We start from the raw sequence: 20,407 nt of genomic DNA, 5'->3' as shown, positions 1-20,407 counted from the left end.
ACGGTTGGACTTGATGATCTTAAACGTCTTTTCAAACCTAAATGATTCTATGAATCTGAACTGCAGAAGATGAGGTATGGGCTCTTCTCTTTCTTTGCTGACTGGTATCATATTGGAAGGCATATGTGCCTCTCAGATGACATTTGTTTTCTGACTGGCAAAGAGGAGATAACATGCTACACAACTGCCCTTTGCTTATTAACTGCTTCTGGAGAAGAATGATTTAAAAACACACCCTACCCCTGTGTTGCCATGTGACTGAAACACAAATTTCATTTGCACGTCACGTTTGTTTTGTTTGAGTTAATTTTTTTGCATAGATGTCCTAATGCCCTAAGATTTGTCACTTTAATAAAGGAGGTAATTTCTCTGTGAAAAAAATAATAAATGTAGTCCCTCAAAAAGATTAATAGAGAGCATAGGTGAGAGGCCATGTGCTTTCAGCTTAAATAGGTTTCTGAGTGCATTGCATATTTTGGAGTGCCATCTGAATAGGCAGACAGCAAAGGAGACGGGAGTCATAGTGAGTAAAAGAAATAGAATGGGCCATTTTCTTTAGCAGTGTAGAGTATTTCGCAGAGTCTGATTGGAGGTAAAAAAGTCTCCAATCTGACAGTCAGCTCAGGCAAATAATAACTTAAGTATTTGACAAAACTTGATTATTTTCAAGGAAAGGTAGGCATCAAAGATAAAGCAGTTCTGCTGTGTCTTGCAGCTTTCCCTCAATAATGTGCTGAGCCATTGGAAGCTGCTGCTGCTCTCCTCTGCTTGGGGGAGTCTGGCCATCCTGCTCAAAGACTGGAACCATAAAGGCATGAGATCCAGGAAAGTAAAGCAAGGTGCAGCTGACGCTGGATAATAAAATTATCCCTCGTTCACATAATCATTTTTATTACAGGTTTCTCAGAGTTTTTTTGAAGGAGGCAAGGGCTGTTATCCCTATTTCATAGATAGAGAAGTGAGGACAGTGACAGATGCTGTGATTTGCCTGTTGCCACTGAGCTGAAAAATGTCCTCATTGGGGCAGAGAGAGAAAAAAGAAAATGAAAATACAGTGGAGGTATCTGCCTGGCTTGTATGGTACAGCTGTTCATTATAAAAGTCATGCACAGCTTAAATAGCTCTCAAATCATCATGCATTCACAATAATAGGATGACCACTGAGGCTGTGGTGACATCAGTGTGTATCTGCACGTAGTTTTTTCCTCATAGTAGTAGTAGTAATCTTTGGCTGTGGACCTGATTACAAAAATAGTTATATTCATTGACTGCTCCTGTTTTTTCTGAGTGTGATCTCCATAGAACAGTCTTACAACTAATGCAGTCAAAAAAAGTCATCATAAATTTATTCCGTTAAAGCAAATGAATTTATAATAGTGAAGAATTTCAGCAGGGACAATGAGAGACTTTTTTTCTGCCGTTTTAACAAGTGGATGGGAACATGCCACTCCTTACTCTAACATTTTCAGAATGTGCCTAAATTAATCCTTAGTAGATGAAAGCACATTAGATAGTCAAATAAATGTCAGCTGCACTCTTTATACCAGAAGAGTCTTTATTAGTGTTTATTTGCCCTTTTGTGGTCCTGTAGTATCATGATATCTGAATAGCAGGAATTTGGACTCTAGTCAGAGGCATTGCAAAATCATGAAAAAATACTTTGTGTCTTGATAATATCAGGCAAGCAGAAGAACATTAAGTAGAGGAAAGACACTAGCCAGTTAAGGGTGGGAAAGGAGGCAGAAAGAATAGCTATAGTAAAAGTTTGTTTTCTCCCTGATAGGCATACTTTGTCCCTCTGATGTTATCAAATGATTATATCTTTTTGCACATTGAGGGAATGGTGAAGATGGAACCAAAAGACAATAGAGAGGGAGGATTTACCAGTAGTTGTGGCTGGGGAAATTCATCACCACAACATGTGGATTGTATAGGAGAGACACACAGATGCTGACGATGCACAAGAGACTTAAGTCAGCAGTTTGGCCTCGCTCTTGCTGAAAGGAAGGTAATTTGAGAGAATGGAGGTGAGTCTCCTGTGGTCTTCCTGGTCGGTTGTTGGCTGGTCAAATCCAGGTCTGTTTAATCTCATATTTAGTCTTTGAGAAATGAAAGTGGAAAGAACCCCAGTGTGACTTAGTAGATAGTGACACAGTAGCTGTGATCAATGTAGGAAGAACAGGAAGGGAAAAAAGTCAGTTATAGAAGTGATTTAAAATGTCTTATTCAATAAAGGTCTGGCAATACAGCAGAATGAACTGAAAAATCAGCCTTGGCTTGGGTTTTTTGCTTTGTTTTCTTCAGCTTCTCTGCTAGAGCAGTGGGAGGAGAAGGTTAATAAAAAAGGCAGTTGCAGAAGTCAGTATTAGTTATTGCTCGAAAGTCCTGAGTTACTCAGACCCACCATGGGCAAAAGAGAGGAAGAAAATGTGTGCACTGTGGATGAGAACTTAGTTTAAGAGCTCACAGGGAAGAGAAAGAGAGAAAAGGGATTTCAACAGCGATTTATATTTCAACTGTTTAGTTTCTAAGAGAAATTTTGAAGACTTGGGCTAACAAAATTATCTCTATACACTTGGCTGGGAACCAACAGAGAAAATAGCAACTGTCCCCTTTATGTTTAATAAATTTAATGCTTCTCTTGAAAGGACAGCAAGTTTCTTCATCCTTTTATTGACATAGTTAATTTCTTAACATCAGTTTATGATACCGAATTTTATTTTTCTGCAGTTATGATGTTTTAAAACTATTAGGCATGGTCCCTAGGCTTCTGAAAATAAAATCACTTCTGTAAAATATTGTTGGAAGCTTAGAAAGAGAAGCATAAAATTTTTAATCTGCTTTGGATGGTTTTCACCATCTCTGTTAGATTTTTTATTTCCCTAGCCTTTAAACCACACGTACTGCCTGTTGTGTTTATTTAGCTCTGTTTCTACTTACTACACATCTCTTCACAGGTAGAAATGATTTGTTACTATTATGTATTTTTGTTCAGAACACTACTGTGTAAATGCTAAACTTTCAGGAAAAAAAATTATCACCATTTGCAGTTGATTCCTTCTTCTGTGATCAGATAAAGGCTTATAGTGCCCTGGGTTAGCAAAATTTTGCTTAAAACATGAAATGAAAGAACTGTGCAACTCTTGGTCCTTCCTGAGAGACAGGAATGGCTGATGAGAAGTCCCAATGGAGGTTGATTTCTAGGTCTGATGTTATGTTGCAGAATTATCTGGAGATTGTGCCTGTGAGAAATGGTAGGATCCTTTATATGGCTTGTGTAAAATTATATTTTTAATGGAAAGGAATACAGTTTAATATTAGTGTAAATGAAAAAAAAAATTAATTCATAAAAATGTTTTAAAAAACTTATGTTCTTGTTGAAATTTATGTTCTCCCATAAAGCATATGAATTTTGGCAAAATGTTTTAGAAAAATGGAAGAAATTTTTACACTCTATTTGTTTGGACCAGCTGTTTTCTTGAGTCCAATATAAATTATGCTTAGCACTAAAAGACAGAATTCATGTACGCAGGTTCAACTGAAACTATTTATTTATGCCTGAGGACCAAGAAATATAAAATATCCATAGCATGTGTGTTTGCCTTAACCTGATGTGAGACAAATATGCAATCAACTATGCAAATATCGAAGGCTAGAGGAGCTGTTATCTATAACTTAACTAATTACTTTAGCTTATTTACTTGAACAAAGCCGGATGGTGCATGTTAACTGATCATTTGGTTTGTTACTTTGTTGTTTATGTTTTAATAATTTTCTTCAGTCATGCAACTCTTGTTTTCCTGCTTATTTTATAGCTTTGGCACAACTCACTGGCCTCCTTGCTCATTTTTCTGGCTGTTAATGATGTCCATGTTGAAAAATGAACTTTAAGTTGATTATGTATTGAAAAATATGGACCCTGCGTTGCACACTGCAATTTCTGAAGTGAAGTATTTGACTTGGGCTTATCAGAAGGGTCACGCTGAGTTGTTTTTCCTTTGTAGCTAACTATTTGATTCTGGTTTGTTATTATGGGTACCCTGTGCTGTAGCTGAGCATAAATACTGATTAAAAAAAAATTGCCAAATATCATTTCAGCCTTCTAGATTTTTCTGTCTTCTAGCTGGCTGATCTGCAGCAGCAGACAGATAGTTATAGTCAATTTTATTCTTTTAAAAATTTGCCACTGCTGAATAAATTCCTGCTTACCCGACTCCTTCCAGTACTGCCTCACTTTGGAAGCAATCGATTGTTCCCTACCACCTGCTGCTTGCCAGCTTCCCCTCTCTTGCACAGAGGGAAAGCACTGCTGGAGCTTCTTCTGCATGGGGTGGACCATCTCTCCTCCCCACATGGAAGCAAAGGAGAGGACAGAAAAAAGAAAAGCTCAGGAGTACCTGTTAGCTGAATCTCCCTGGTTCTCTATCATTTTGCCAGACTGAACAACTTGCTGGCTGTACGGTGTTGTACATGTTAGAATGGGGATCTGGGAGACTAGATGCTGAGATGGTGGGCATGCTACCCAGCCATCCTCCTGCGCCTGAAATGCAGGGAGCTTTGTTTCAGTAGGTTTTGGCATTTCCTACACCATTTTGAACTAACTTGTTATCTTACAGACTCAGACCACTGGTGTCTACTGGTTGGTGTCGCTGATGCAGTACCCAAAATTTCATCATTGTGTAAGAAGAGAATACCAATCCCTTACAGAAAGATCAAAGGAGTAAGGGAATCATCATACAAATTTTGCTTGAAGCAGGATTGCAGTAGCAGCAGGTCTCTAAATTTAATATTTTTTTTTTATTTTGTTACACTGACCAACCCACACACCTCCTCCCAGTCCCTACTGCCTCCAAAAGTAAAATATCATTTAATTACTTAATTTCATCAAAGAAGAAAACTTGATGTTTCATCTTTATTCTAGTAGGTTTTCTTTAATAAAACTGTTTTGAAAACTAAACATTGTTATAAATGAGATTAAGGCATGGTTTTTCAGCTAGAGACAGTATTATTTGGTTGAGTAATCAGTTGTTATAATTAAAGGTTCTCTTTTTTTCCTTGAACCTTGGCTCACTTTTAGACTTAGACCACTAATGCTAGCTCTGTTTGAAATGAACACAGCGTTTCTTTGGTCCATGAAGTTGCAACTAAATGATGAAGATCAGCAAGTTGGCTCAAGCCTTTGTGCTGTGAGGAGAGTTTGGGGATCTTTACTCATAAGGAAGCCTATAGAGAAATGTATGTGATATCTATGTATACTTTTAGTACTCAGGAAGGAAAAATTAGGTGAATAAAGATTTAACATTGAGTAAAGAAACAACGTTATAGTGGCAAGGTAGCCAAGACAGACAAATAAAATACTGCTGTTGCACAGTAGTCAGGGTGGAAAGCAGTTAATAAAAAGTTAGTATCTGGAAGACATTTGAGTGAGATCAGAGAGAAATACTTGGTGCAGATGGCCTGGGCAATGAATTGGAGAAGCTGGAAAGATGTGTGGTGCCTATAAATGGATGTTACTGGGTTAGCCTCTACACACCTTGTAATGGTGATCATGACTGGTAGACAGGACTTGAAGGTCCAGAAAGGATAGAAATCACAGTAAAAGTCATATAGCAGTAGTGGAAATCAATGATATCCTATAAATAAATCAGAGCTACTGGTATGTATAAGATTGGACTCATATAACTCAAAACTACTTTGGAGGAGTATGGAAGAATATCTACTGGTTTTGTGTCCACCCAAAGTTGGGTATGAATTTGGTTAGAAGTCCTTGTAGTGTTATGCTTGAGGAAAACATAATAAGGAGATCTCTCATTATAGAAGTGCTTAGCCTTCCAAATTTAGACTAGAAGGTAGATGAAGCTAATAATAACAGGGGCTAATTATTTGTGGATATGATTTCTTCACTACTTACCATATAAAAAGTCGATGCTATTTTAGAATTTAATTCAGTGTGACCTTACATCTCATCCTTAAACTTCATCCTTAAAAATAACCACTTGTATCAAGTGATAACAAGCTAATTCAGTTTATATTACATAGGATCATGAACATAAATCTAATTAAGTTTTTCAATTTTAAAAGTTTTTTTAAAGAAATTAAGTAAACTGGTGATGTGTATTGGATGAATGGAAGATTTTAAATAAAGGATTGTTTTAGATCTCTCTGTATCAAAGTAAAAAAACAAAACAAAACCAAAACATTGAAATTTGTTTCCTCAAGAAAAAGTAAAAAAAGCCTTTAGAGAGGAATTCTAAATCTAAGCAAGAATCAACCCAAAAAAAGTGCTATCACAAGCTTGCAGGGGTTCAAGAAAATGGTACTGATTATCCAAGAAAGTAGTGTCTTGAAAGTCCAGAAGTGGCAGATCGCTGAAACTCACCAAAAACTAAGCGGATATAAATCTTGCAAAGGAAATGAAAAGCAAATCTAGATATTCCCCCCCCCCAAGTCCAACAAATAGAATCTAGAAAAGAAATGTGTATATGTAGGAGGAAAGAGGGAATATTTTACAACTGGAAGATTACAGCTCACAAAGGTCTGGATTCAAAACTATGTGAGCATTTGCCTCAGTTTTCATTACATGAGCTGAGGCAGGACATAGGAGCATGCATCAGATGGTGAAAGAGAAAAAGACCTGGAGAATGGGAAAAAGACACCAGATTAGGGGTTGGCCAACTGGAAAGCAGCTCTGCAGAGATGGACCTGGGAGTGCTAGTAGAAAACAAGTGGGCGATGAGCCAGCAGCGTGCCCTTGTGGTCAAGAAGACCAATCGTATCCTGGGGTGCATCAAGAAGAGTATAGCTAGCAGGTCAAAGGAAATTATCCTCCTCCTCTACTCTGTCTTAGTGAGTCCCTATCTGGAGTATTGTGTCCAGTTCTGGGCTCCCCAGTTCAAGAAAGACAAGGAACTGCTAGAGAGAGGCCAGTAGAAGACCGTGAAGGTGATTAGAGGACTGGAGCATGTCTCTTATAAGGAGAGGCTTGAGTGAGCTTGGTCTGTTCAGCCTGGAAAAGAGAAGACTGAGAGGGGTCGTTATCAATGCTTACAAAGATCTAAGGGGCTGATGTCAAGAGGATGGGGCCAGACTGTTCTCAGCAATGCCCAGGTACAGGTTGAGGGGCAACAAGCACTAACTGGAGAACAGGAAGTTTCACTTCAACATAAGGGAAAACTTCTTTACTGAGAAAGTGATGGAGCACTGGAACAGTCTGGCCAGGGAGGCTGTGGAGTCTCCTTCTCTGGAAATATTAAAAATCTACCTGGATGCATTCCTGTGCAACCTGTTGTAGGTGAACTTGCTTTGGTAGGGAGTTGAACTAGATGATCTCCAGAGGTTCCTTCCAACTTCAGCCATTCTGCGAGAGGCAGAAGTTTCTGCAATTGTTACAGGGGTCAAACTCCTAAGAGCTTACCTTCTCTTTTACAGAGAAAACTATATGTCTACATCTTGAAATACTGTATAAATGGCACTTGGTATTTCAGATTCATTAAGACTGTTAAAGTATGCATCTAATACTTCCTGCTGTTATACAACTGGAGCATAGCAAATATAATATTCATATTTAAGAAGGGGAAAAACCAGATTCAGGTAACCATAGACATGTTTATCTGCCCTCAATGGACTGCACAATGGAACACATTTTGAATAAAGAATAATTTAAGAAGTGGAAGTAAATGTTAAGTTTCATTAAACACAGCATGTGTTTACTGAAAGGGTACTGATCTCCCAAAGTAGCTCATTTAAAGCCTGATTTTGTAGACATGTCTAATCTGGGACTAATCAAACTGTAATTTATTAAAGTATTTGTTGTGGGACTTGATGAAAAATTATTCATTCAAGCAGGAAAAAAAGAAGGATTAATGCAAAAGTTAGTTGTAATATGAGTAAGTATCTCAAAGAGGACTCAAAATGAGCATTGTGAAGAGGAATAATGGGCTAAAGGAATTTCTTAAGGCTGCATTTAGGATGCATTTTTTATTCATAATCATGGGATGAAAACAATAGTGTATTTAAAGACAAAGCTGGGAGTCATAGTTATGCTTAAAATATTGTTTATTGGCAAAAAGGAATCATACCTTTTATATATATTTATCAAAAGTAAAAAAAATGTTAGTGTAATTGAAATCTCAGCAGTTAATCCAAGAATCATTATTAGTGTAGATTATTACAGAAGAATATATCTATGCAGCTGTCATAATAATAATAACCACCACAGTTAAAAATGTAATACATGCACTTAGGTTGAGCTGCTTTTCCTAATGTTATGCTGACCCTTCCCCAACTCCTCTCATCCCTAAGATTGATGGTTTTCTCGTGATGTTGGTGGTCAGATGGTTATGGTGACTTGTCATTGTCTGGAGTCCTTGGACAGGAGGATGTTCCTGTTGATCATTTCTTCTTCCTTACTTTAGGATCAATGTGGGGTTGGTTTTTCATGTTTGCTAACTTATTTTTATGTCTTTCTCTTTCTTCATTGGTCAGCAGCTCCATGTTATATCCAGACTTACCTAGAAGGCACCATATATAGTATGTCAGAAACTATTTCTGTGTTCTCTTTCTCACACCTGTACACAGTTTTGTCCAGCTCCAGGTCTGCATTTCTTTCTCTGATCGTGGATGAGTTGTTTGTAGCTGGGAGGTTTCTGTTATCAAGCCACTACCCCAGCCTCGTATCTCCCATATCTGTACTCCTCAGCACTGCATCCCACGCCTCCACTTCTCAAGGCCTTTGCTAAGATACTGGTCCTATGTTGCTCTATAGTACATTATTATAATGGATTAATGAAACCTAGGTGGCTTCATACAATAGCAAATAAAAGTAAATCACATTAGCTGTAGCTAGTTGGTCAATTAGAAAAATTGCTGTTGCAGCTAAAGCAAGTGTGACAAAGCTGCAGACAGGCCAAGGAAAGTTCAGTCAGAGCAAGCCTTGACCAGACTTAAGGCCTTGTAAACTGACTACAGAGCCCTTGGCCTGACATTAGTGATGACAATACATAGAGTATTGCAATACATACAGCATAACAGCAGTATCAAGACAGCTGATGTCTGGCATATTGTACTGGAAGAGCTGGAGGATATGGATGGGTTAAATCATGTGAGAAAACCTGATAGTTCAAAGTGGGAGTTTACACTCATATGGACTTATAATAAAATACTTGCTTCTGTAATCTGGGACCTTGCCAGTTACTTTGGAAAGAACAGCTGAAGGGAAGGGCTTGTGAGTAATAGTTATTAACAGCAAAAAAGCCACCTGCAAAAGGCATATGTGATCCTAGGATGTGCTGCATATGCTAGCGTCAGTAAGGCTAGGAAAAATAAACACTTGCTCACTGATAGAGCTTCATCTGAAATTGTCTGGTTTGCTGTGGGTGCCTGTGTTCAGAAAAGACTTTTTCACATGTGAGAAATAGAGTACCTGTGTATGAATTAATTGCATGTGTGCAGACGTAGTCACTGCAGTGAGCTTGACTTGCACTGAGATCCGAAGGTCTAAAGAGCACAGCATCAAAACGCCTGGGCCACCTTGGGCTGCCAACTTTGCTGTGAAGGCAGCAAACTGCATTTGAAAGGTTGGAAGAAGTAAACTTTCTTCTCTTGGGCTGTTGGACAAAGCCTGGCACTGCATGGAAGTGTTTGTACTATTTCTGGACCCAAATGGAAGTGTCTGCATGTCACTGTGCTACAGTGTGCAAATACTTGTTTGGTTCTCTGGTAGAGCTGGTATTTGTGCACTGGAGTCCACTGGACAGGTGTTTCGTAGAAGACCTTAGTACACTTAGTCATGTGGACTGTACTCATCACAGCAAAAGAATGATTTAATGAATCAGTTTCAGGAGAAATGAGTGTGATGGTAAAATTACATCAAGTGCGGAGAAGGATTTCTAGTGGGAGGCTTAAGCTTCACTCAGAAGGTCCTTTAAACTGCAGCTGTAGTGTGACTTCTGCCTGACTCCTTCTACTGTTCAACATGCAATTGAACTCATGGATGGTTGGTTGATGAACTCATTAATTTTCTGATAGCCTGCAATTTTTTACTTTTCCTTTCATTTTTTAATCCCAAGCAGATAGTGACTGTGAAATCAACTGTAAGACTGAAGTAATTCCTGTGCTTCGTTTCTGCTGGGTGGAGCTACTCGCTATGGTGCACCTCAGCTGGGCTTCACTGTTCACCTCGTACATACTTTGTGTTTTCCTAACACTCTCTGTTTTAGTGTTTAATCATCTACTACTCTTGTTCTTGTTTTGGTGTTCTTTTCATCATTACTCTCTCTCCTTTTCTGATGTTCTTCCAGCTTGCCATTTAAACTGTTCTAAACTGGTTTTACCTTCATTCTTCTGAAGTTTCCTGGAGCTCCCCCCATCTCAAATGTCTCTTTCCTTTCCTTCACTTTAATTTTTGTCTCATCCTGTTGGCTGTAAACACCACTGCAATTTGTTTAAATGCTGCTGCCTCTTTCTGTTTAGGGACCGTCATGCAGGATTTTAGAGACACTTTAACTTCATGATACATGATTTACCTTTTACCATTGGTGTAGATAAAAGGTTCCTTACAAACATTAAAATGTCATCAAGAAGTCCATTTTGCATATTGTGAAACACTTGTTTGTTCATTGCTATTGGCAGTTTTGGCAGTTCTTTAAGTCAAACTTTGAACTGGAAATGTTATCGCAAAATCTCATGAAAAGGAAAAGTTGTCGCCTTCACATTTTGAAAAAATAAACCAGCTATTTTCAGTGGAATATATTGTTTTAAAAACAAGTCCAGTGTGACAAGTTTTTCTCTTCATCCATCTTTTTAATGGCCAGCTGAAATGTTTGCAAGGAAAACTGTGGATTGAACTCAGCTAATAGGAGAGACTTTCTGGCCTTCTGAAAAAAATATCTTCTGTTTAATGGGTACTATGTATAGGCTGTTTGTAATTTTTTGGGAGCACCTGCCCCTGCTGATCTATCATCTGCAAAACAATTAGGCAGTTTTCTGTAGTCTTACCAGTTACATCAAATTTGAGGTGTTGGTGTGATGTGAGGCAAGGCCTCCATCTGTACAACATGGCTTTTCATTTGTTGGTAATTATTATAATAGCAAAGGCACCTCAGGAAGCAGGCTGTCTCTCTCTGCCAGAAGTGTGTGTGTATATATAACTGCAGAATTAGTGTTCGAGTTAGACAACTTGGTGAGTGTTTTGGCTGTAGGGAGACTTGGAGTCTTAGGAAAACAAGCTATATTAAGGCTGTATTGAGTTTTGTTTATTGGGCTTCTGGTACATTTCGCACTTCAAAACTCAACCATTTTCCGTGCCTGTTTTGCTGAAAATAACATTGGGCCGATTCGAATTGAAATCTCTGTTAACTCGATATAAGGCAGCTTCGCTAGACAGTTCATAACTCCCAGTGACCGCCAGCAGCCTGTAGGGTACATGTGTCCACATCCCAGGTCCATGGCATGGGCCCCAAGGAGGGAACCCCAAGCCCACCATGGGCATCTCTTGTGTGTGGCAACATCTTTTGCAACAAACCTACTTATGCTGCCTTGCTTCAGCTTCTGACACCTCAAACAGCATGCTGGGATGGTGTATTGAGATAATGGAAGTATTTGTCTCTCTTTCCACGTGTGCTTCCACACAAGCACTTGACTCCCTCCTTTAACGAGGGATTCTGGTGGATCATTTGGAAGAGAGAAAGTGAGAAGATAAACTGTAGTGAAAGTGGGATGTGAGCTGAGGTGCAGTGCAGTCCCTTCTCCAAGGGAAGGGGGCGGAAAGGTGGGAGTTTGGTATCTTTAGCAGTATTGCAACTGTGTTTGATTATGAAGAATCAGTTTGAAGTAAGCTGGATAGAAAGACAGTTTCATATTTATTTTTCTTACTGCTTTGTTTTTTCTTTTTTTTTTATTTCATTCATTTTCTGTAAATCATGAGAGGCTCCAAGTGGAAGCACATAGCAGGAGAAAGGATAAAAAAACCAACCCCTAGCTCAGGCAGGACTCGTGCACTCTAGCTCTGGGCTCCGTTTGAGCTCACTGGACTGGTGGTCCTTTCTTCATGATGGGAAATGGCACTTTCATTTGAAGTAAACCCAACTGGTGCTAATGAGAGCACGTTCAGACATTTGAACACCAGGTCTCTTGCAATCTTCACATGAACTTTATTTCAATAAAACTATTATTATCTTTTTTATTTGGTTTGTAGAATGATATTACAAATGGAAACTTAAAAGTCTCTGTGTTTGGGATTCCTCTCCTGTTTTCCATGTCAATTACAATTATGTTGCTTTTGAGCAAGAGGTTGCCAGCAGGGAATACTGAGGAATGCCAAATTAAATTTCAAATACATTTTGTTCTTTGTTCATGGTGAGAATTATTTCTCCCCTAAGGTTGCTGTGCTCAGCAAAATGAAATCAAGTTGCCTCTATATTCTCTGTAACATCAGTCTAGTTGGATTTTCAAGGCCATTTTAGTGGCTAGCACAGTTGACACCTCCTCGGAGGTCTAGTAAAGCATGTATTTGAATGTTTCTGTATTTAATATTTGCTTCCCAAATCCAGATTTTTGGGTTCATTAGCATGCTATGGATAGCCTCTAGCTGTGTGTGCAAGTTGTGTCTCTGTGCCCATTTCAGGTAATTAGCTTAATTTATATTAGGAAGGGATGCTAATTGGAGGGGAAGGCAAAGGTAGGTAGCAACATCCCACTGATGATTAAGATAATATATCACATATTACTGTGTAAGTTTTCATGAAATAAAGTCTTTTCAGGTGTCAAGTAAGCCTAGTAAAATTTTGAACCCTTGCAAAGCAGGCAGTGTAGCATTTCCTACTTCATAGGAATGAGAAAGCTTTAACATGAAGTATGCATTATGTTTAGTTTTACACAATAAATCACAGCTAGAGGTCAGGAAAGGAGAGAGAAGTTCCAAGGCCATCAGGAGTCTTGATTTTCTAAAAGGTTTCTAGAAAGTGAGCAGTAATTACTGAACTTGCTGTGGCAAAATTCATCCATAACATCAGCAATGTGGGCCAGGGATTTGGTACAGAGGCTGGAAAATAATTGTTAAAAATTCTCTCTGGAATTAAGATAGTTATTCATTCTGTCAATGGCTGATTATGTTTGACCTGCTTGTGTCTTGTGGCCCTGAAGCACAGCTTCCCAAAAATGTTTGAGCAACACTTTAGATGGGGTCCCACTTTTTACAGTCTAACCATCCTTTTTTTACTCTCTCTTGTTAATCCCCAGAATGCAACAGCAACAACAGCAACGTCAAATGTTCACAGCTGCCCTTCTGGCACTTGTTTTCATTCTGGCAGCTGTGAGTACCACTGAGGCTGGCAAAAAAGAGAAACCAGGTAAGGTCCAGTGTAATTCAGAGTTAATCCCCGAGACAGATTGCATATGCGGGAAAATGTCAAATGCTTCTGGTTTTGTTATGAAATTCAGGTCATTCGTTAACCTTTTGATATTCGGGCTAGGGATTTGTGGCTGTGACATGTTGTTCTGTGTTAAATAGGAAAATAGATAGTAAGTTCCGTGAAAGCTAGCAGCTTGACAGTTCCAGAGACTGGAGTCTTTAGAATGGGTATTGCGAGGCAGCTTAAAATTTTCTCTGGGTACAGGTTTGTTCTTGACTTAGGGAGAACAAAACAGGAATGATGAAAGAGCAGTTATTGTGTCACTCATTCAGTGTTGTATATGAGAATGCTACACCAGTGCTTTGTGATGTGGAATTGAACTAACTCGCTACTGCATATAGACAGACAGACATCCAGTGGTAAGTGCTTTCTGTAGGTGATGAACTTGGACCTCATTATAGCAGAGACAGGCCTGGAATAGAAAAAAATCATATCTATCAAACCCATTTTTGACATTTTCTTGAGGAACACATTTTTGTGTTTTTTCTTAAGGTCTTATTATTTACAGGCTTCTTACACACTGGTTAATATAACCTGTAAGGCTATCAGAATTAGTGCTTCCATTAAAAGAAAGAGTTTCTAACCATTGTGGCTATGTGGAGACATAATAAGAAAATGTGAATGTAAGTATTCAAGGGCTAGAATGAAGATAATTTTATATAATTTTAGTTAAAGTTGTGATGTTTTGAGGGCCTAACTAATTATTTTTGTGAACCCTTGGGTTTCATAACATTGCTAGCTTTTCTTATCAGGCTCAGTTTTAAGGATTTAAATGAAATTGTGATCCTTACTTTTGTCCCTGTCTTAACAGCATTTTAAGTATACTTCTCCATGTAGTTTTTTCTTCACCCCTGGATGTTTTGTCATATTCTGACATAGAATGTGACATACCAAGTGAAAAGTTTGTATCCCACTGCTCTTTCCTGAAGGGGCTCAAATCCTCAGTTATACAATGTCAACACATAAATTTCTAATCTGTATGCTCCAGTTGGAACTGAAAATATTTTCATGCCATCAGCTACTGAAGACACAAGAATATTCTTTCTGAGTAAGCCCTCTTGTGTTTTGGTCAGTGATCCCTGAGGGTTTCTAGGTACTTCCGCGTTCTGAAGATGAAAATCCAGTTGAGAACATCTAAATAGATGTGGTAGTGGGACTGGATTTGAATTATCCACTGTGCTTTGGAGTCAAAGAGGCTGACCTGTCTTTGCAGAACTATGAAGAGCATGCCAGACCATTTGCTTTTGAAGCAATTGTTTTATGAATGTCTTCCTTATTCTGGTGCTGTGACTCTTCAGCAAAGTTTAGGGGACTTCTCCGTAGACTGTGGGTACTGATCACTTCTCTTGCTTGGTTTGGTTCCTTGTCTTCATCCAGAGAAAAAGGCCAAGAAGTCTGACTGTGGGGAATGGCAGTGGAGTGTCTGTGTGCCCACCAATGGTGACTGTGGCCTGGGAACACGTGAGGGCACTCGCACTGGAGCTGAGTGCAAACAAACCACCAAGACTCAGAAATGTAAGATTCCTTGCAACTGGAAGAAGCAATTTGGAGGTAAGCACCACTCCCTTGAGAGATTTACTTTGTTTTTTGATAAAGCATGAAGCAGGAAGCCTGCGTTTTCTGCTTAGTTCTGCAAATGTCTTGGTGAAGGGGCTCATTCTGTATTTCAAGTTAATTGGAGCTAGAACATGTAAGGGATCCCTTTCTTCAGTTGTGTCCAGCTCCTCTGCAGAGTACACATAACCTCAGTCTTCCAGTAGCATGCTGAAATCTGCCGTCCTATGGTGTACAACTCTGTCTAAGATAGCAATGCAAATGTTGTGTCTTCGCTCACTGCTGTGAATCTCTGAGGTGGTTACTACAGGCTTTATGTGATCTTGTGATGTGTGATTTGCAGCATGAAGCATGGGTGGCTCCCAGTGTGTCCCAGTGAAATTTCATCTATGCCCAGTGTATTTCGTCTATGTTATTCAGTTCAGAAGGTTCATATGCAAGAGTTTGGAGAGATATGTCAGATCTGTCTCAGACAAGATTTCTGTCCAGGACTCAGACCTGATTACTCTTGCAAACTTGACTCTTTTTCTAGTTAGCAGCTTGTATGACTTTGGCATCATTGTGACCTCACCAAGGCAAGCAGTGTTACGGTATCGAACTTGACAAATTCATTGCTGCACGTATATTCTTGAAATTATTCAAGGCATATTAAGCAACCTTTGGCACCACAGAAATCGAGGAACAGCCATATCGAATGTAAATGACAGTTTGCACTGGTATTGATTCTTTTTTTTTAGTTATTGTATCTTCATAGTTGAATGTATTTTACTTTATATGACATTAATGCAATATCCATGCAAAAGCAAGGGAATTAATTTATAAAATATTTGGGGGGCAGTTGGGGAGGAACTGCAGTTATCACTGCAAATAGTCGTTAAAGGGTTTTTTTGGGATTACTTTCTTCAGTTTCATGATCCTTTTGTCTACGAACACTTACTGTCTGTTGTATCCTATAAGACTCATAACATTTTTGTTTTCACACTCAGTCATTCTGTTTTAAAAATTGCCATTTATTTACTTTTTGCAGCGGAGTGCAAATACCAGTTCCAGGCCTGGGGAGAATGTGACTTGAATACTGCCTTGAAGACTCGAACCGGGAACCTAAAGAGAGCCCTTCATAATGCTGACTGCCAGAAGACCGTCACAATCTCAAAGCCCTGTGGGAAGCTTACCAAACCCAAACCTCAAGGTAAATTCCATTTGCTGAAAGCTGCACACTAGATCATTTAAATCACTGGATTTGTGATGTCCCGTGTCCTTCATAACTGATGAGCTCAGTAGTACAGGAGATTGGACTCTCATAGTCTTTCCTCAGTTCTGAACTGCTCCTACCTTTCAGCCATCAGGCAGACAATAGTCCTGAGTTGTATTGTCAAGGCAGTGTCATACACAATAGGTAAGTTGAAGATCAGAGCTCCAGTTTTAACCTTAGACTACCTATATTGCTACTAGTTTGCTGATATGACTAGACTTCCAGAGTACAGATGCTTTTCGTTTCTCACCTGTTGACAGGAACAGACCAATAATAGCATTCAAAAATGTCCCTTGATTAAGATACTTTCTATGTAGGTTTTGTTTGATATTGAAACTAGTTGAAAAAGAGACTGCGTTCCTTCTGGACAAGTAGTATTGAAGGGTTGTTCTTCTCATTGCACACTGAAATATAAGGATGTTCTGCACCGTAGGCATTGTATATTCTTTATTCAAGGATAACAGGAAGGAGAGTACAGAATGTATATGTCTTATTAAAATGCGAGTGACAGTGTGATTCCTAGTACACACTGAAAGGCATATGCCCTGCATTGGTGTTTCCAGGTGTCCCTTAGACAAACTTATTTTCTTTCTAATGATTAAAGCCTTTTAATGTACTCTTTTGTTGGAGTAACAGTGTTATGTGTGTAGGATGATTTATAGACATAGCTAAAATGGTGAGATCTTGTTTGAGATAGAGCAGTAATGTGTTTTAAGTGGATTATACAAGCTAGACTACCCTGGCATTTGTTTACTTAAAACCAGCTAGCTTTAACACATTCCAGATTTTGAATACTTGGATAATTATAAAAATAAATTTGATTAGGAGTGACAGGTGCAACTGGAACAAGCAACTTTCAAATTGTGGATGGTGAATGCAGCATTGATCTGAGGAGTACCTGCCAGTGGTCTGCTCTGCTTATGCAACCAGGGACATAACTGATGAGGTAGCACGTGCTTTCTGTGTGTGTGCGTGCATCTGCCTTCTTTGCAGTCAGTACATCTGTAACTGGTCTTTCTTGCACACAGTCCATGGAGTTATCATATAAGTGCTGAGTCTAGAACGTGCGTAGATATTGACAAGCTGTGAAGCAGAAATGGTGCAACTGGATTTTGAGAGACCAGCAGACTTGGCAGCAATAAACATCTTCATTTGGAGATTAAGTGAGTGGGTGGGAATGCAGAAAGGGCTTTGATCTGTGTGATTCTACTGTTTATTAGTTTGGGGGGAAGGACTTTCTTGGTTTTGTTTTGGGTTTTTTCTTTTTTTTGAGAAAGTTTCCATGCCTAAATGGTATTTAGTAGTTTATTGAATGAAGCTTCCTATTGTACTGCCAGAAGACTGCTGCCGCTCGAGCCACTAGTAATCTTCTGCCTTGTTCTCCTTCCACTAAGTCTGTATATTCTCTCAATGGCTTTCAGAAGAGGGGAGGAGGAGGCAAAGCAGAATGTTGGTGCCCCATTGTTTTGTGAGAGCAATGCTGTTGGATGGTACAGGGACATTTTCAAGTTACAGTTTTAAAGACAGAGCTTGTGGAATTGCTGGATTGGAGTCAACTTCCTGGATTATAGATATGAGTGAATTATAGTTCAGACTGAAACTCAGATTGGGACTGACTGCAGCAAACAGGTGGTTTGACTTAATTAGAAAACCTGACTTCATTTGATTTGAAGTCGGCAAAAAGAGAAATAGGTACAGATATAGGTTTGTGATCATAATAACTGGGGGAAGAAATTCCGCTTTCCTGATTTGCATTAGAAATCTCACGGCATCTTCCTGAATGCCACCTGCTTGTTCATCTGCTGTTGGCATTAGTAGGAGCAGCATGCATTGAAGTCATACACTTGCAACCTGCCTGGGCCTTGAGCTAAAGAAAAGAAATCCATATTGCAGATCTGTGGGTATAACTGCATGGGAGCTACACTGGACAGTATATTGGCAGCAGGAGAAGGAGCTAGAGTAAGAAATTAGGTCAAGCAGATTAATACTCTGTGAAATGTTGTGCCCTACTGAACTTTTTTCTGAGCTTAAATTCTGAGTGCTGACATTCCATGGCTGGGATGAGAGTATTTGTTTTCTTCCTGAGGTGAAGAAAATTACAGGTTGGAGGTAAGTCCTTACCCACATCTAGATAAAGGAAATATTAAACTACTCAATCTACAGTTAGTATAGGACCCAGTTTGATTCTTTGGAGATGAGAATTAAGATCTAGATTACAGTCTAAGCACTTGGAAGGAATGGTAGGTACATAGTAGCCTCCCCTGTAGCTACTACACATCAGTGGCTCAGGACTACAAGAGAAAAAGCCTATGATACCTTATTTGAAAGCCATATTTTTTTTTCCGAGGCACAGTATTGCACAAGATCTGTATTGATATGCAGCTAGACCTGTAATACTGATCAAGTGCTGAACCTTTTTACTGTGATTGCCTGGAGTAGCAGGTTGGTGATTCTGGCATTTGGGAGCTCTGACAGCAGAATAGCAAGTGAGGGGCTTATTGATTACAGGAATCTGCTCTACTGCTAAACGGTTACCATTATGATTGGTATGTCTTTCAAGAGCTGCATCACTGAATACATCTCTGACAGCAAAAGGTTGGGTGTACCAAAAGCAGATGTGAACTGACTGAAAATATTGCACTGAAACATAGCAGTATATTCAAAAATGCCTTGTATTCATCATTTTCCTGACTAACCCCCTTTCCTGTGCCCTGACATTTTCCTTCTAGTAGGTCGTGTTTGTAACCTCTCCATTACATCGCTTTTCCTTTTGATTTGATATTGTAAATGGGGTAATTAAAAAACCCAATTTAGCTTCTCCAGTCATTTGTAGCTTTATACATTTTTACATTACATATGACATATTTACATTACATTACATGTTCTTACATTTTTGTCACTTGCCATCTTCTAAAGCTAAAACCTCTAACTCAAGTGTTTTGGTGTATAACTTTCCGCAGTAAGAATAGTCTTATGGACTTACCTAAATTCCTTCTATTACTCCAAAATCATTTTTGACATAAAGCAACTGTAATGTACACAGTAATCTAAGAATGTCCTCTACAGATTTGTGTTGAAAAAGAAAATATCACTCTAATACTTCCTGTATTTTTCATTACACTCACTACATAAACTAAATATATTTTTATTTTGATCACTGGTTGCATGTGGAGTGGATACCTTTATCTGAGACCTTCACAATTCTCCCTAGCTCTTGTATTTTTTTAAAAAGTTAATTAATGTGATTAAAGAACCCAAGAAGGAATGTGAGTAGGGCAGGTTCTTTCATCTAGGCTTGCCCAATGAAGTATTGTGCATCAGGTTTCACCTGATACATTTCCTTAGTGTGGTTTGTTGTCTGAAGTTCCTCCTCACCTTCTCTCTGTTGCTTACCCACCTTTCCAGCTCCTGAACATGCTACAGCTTTGCCTGTAAGAGGAATCTTGTTTGTCTCTACTTTCACCTAACTGTTACGAAGATGACTGCTGTTTCATAGGAGTTTGATCTATGCTTAACAGAAAGGAAAAAACCTCAAGGGTTATCATTTTACAGATTTGCTGATAAAAAAATATTTTGGTTTTCCAGGAACTTCTGTGAGCTGTGGCAAAACAAAGAGATACTTGTCAAACTTAGGAATCAATGCCTGCCTCTTAAACTGGTGATCTAAGTGCTCTTATGGATTAATTTTTTCATTAGGCAGCATTCATGGAGAAACTTTAAAATCTTCGTGAAGTGCTTTCTTTTATTTTGGAAACTAAAAATAAAAAAAATGTATTTTTTATTTATTAGCAGCTGCTCTGTCTTAGTATTTGTCTCAGTCTTTTCTTCTGAGCAGCCGACTCTTAAATATGGATTGTAGTCCACGAGATTGGGACATTTTGGAGTTTGTTGCTTGCAAGAGGAGAATTATTAGAGAAATTCTACTGTATATGAGATTTAAGAGGGAGAGCAGATGATGAATTGGGAATTTCAATTTTATCTGGATTTCTGATAAGCTCTTGTCTCCATAGCTTTGCTGAGATGTTCTCAGACTGCAAGACAGTAGCTTGGTCCTGGGCTGCTGTGCTAAAGTGTAGTTAACACAGAATGAAGACTGTTGTTTGTTCTTTAATATTGTGGTTTTGGACAGAGAGATTGTAAGCAACATGACAGTGATATCCCAGACACCATCGTTTGTGTATTTAGTACACAA

General features: G+C 38.8%; 1 protein-coding gene across 2 annotated transcripts in view; it reads left to right on the top strand.

Moving 5' to 3' along the window:
- The window catches only part of PTN (pleiotrophin), a 77,260-nt gene that overhangs the window by 42,676 nt on the left and 14,177 nt on the right, over positions 1 to 20,407 (top strand). For both annotated transcript variants that reach the window (XM_069858703.1, XM_069858713.1), the window contains exons 2-4: positions 13,237 to 13,346; positions 14,787 to 14,960; positions 15,991 to 16,152. In XM_069858703.1, the coding sequence (XP_069714804.1) occupies positions 13,238 to 13,346; positions 14,787 to 14,960; positions 15,991 to 16,152 (445 nt within the window). In that variant the 5' untranslated portion in view covers position 13,237. The remainder of the gene's footprint in view (positions 1 to 13,236; positions 13,347 to 14,786; positions 14,961 to 15,990; positions 16,153 to 20,407) is intronic.

Source organism: Phaenicophaeus curvirostris, chromosome 1, assembly GCF_032191515.1.
Source record: "Phaenicophaeus curvirostris isolate KB17595 chromosome 1, BPBGC_Pcur_1.0, whole genome shotgun sequence".
NCBI lineage: Eukaryota > Metazoa > Chordata > Aves > Cuculiformes > Cuculidae > Phaenicophaeus > Phaenicophaeus curvirostris.
Note: the sequence above shows the minus strand (reverse complement) of the source record. Positions and strands in the feature narration are given on the sequence as shown.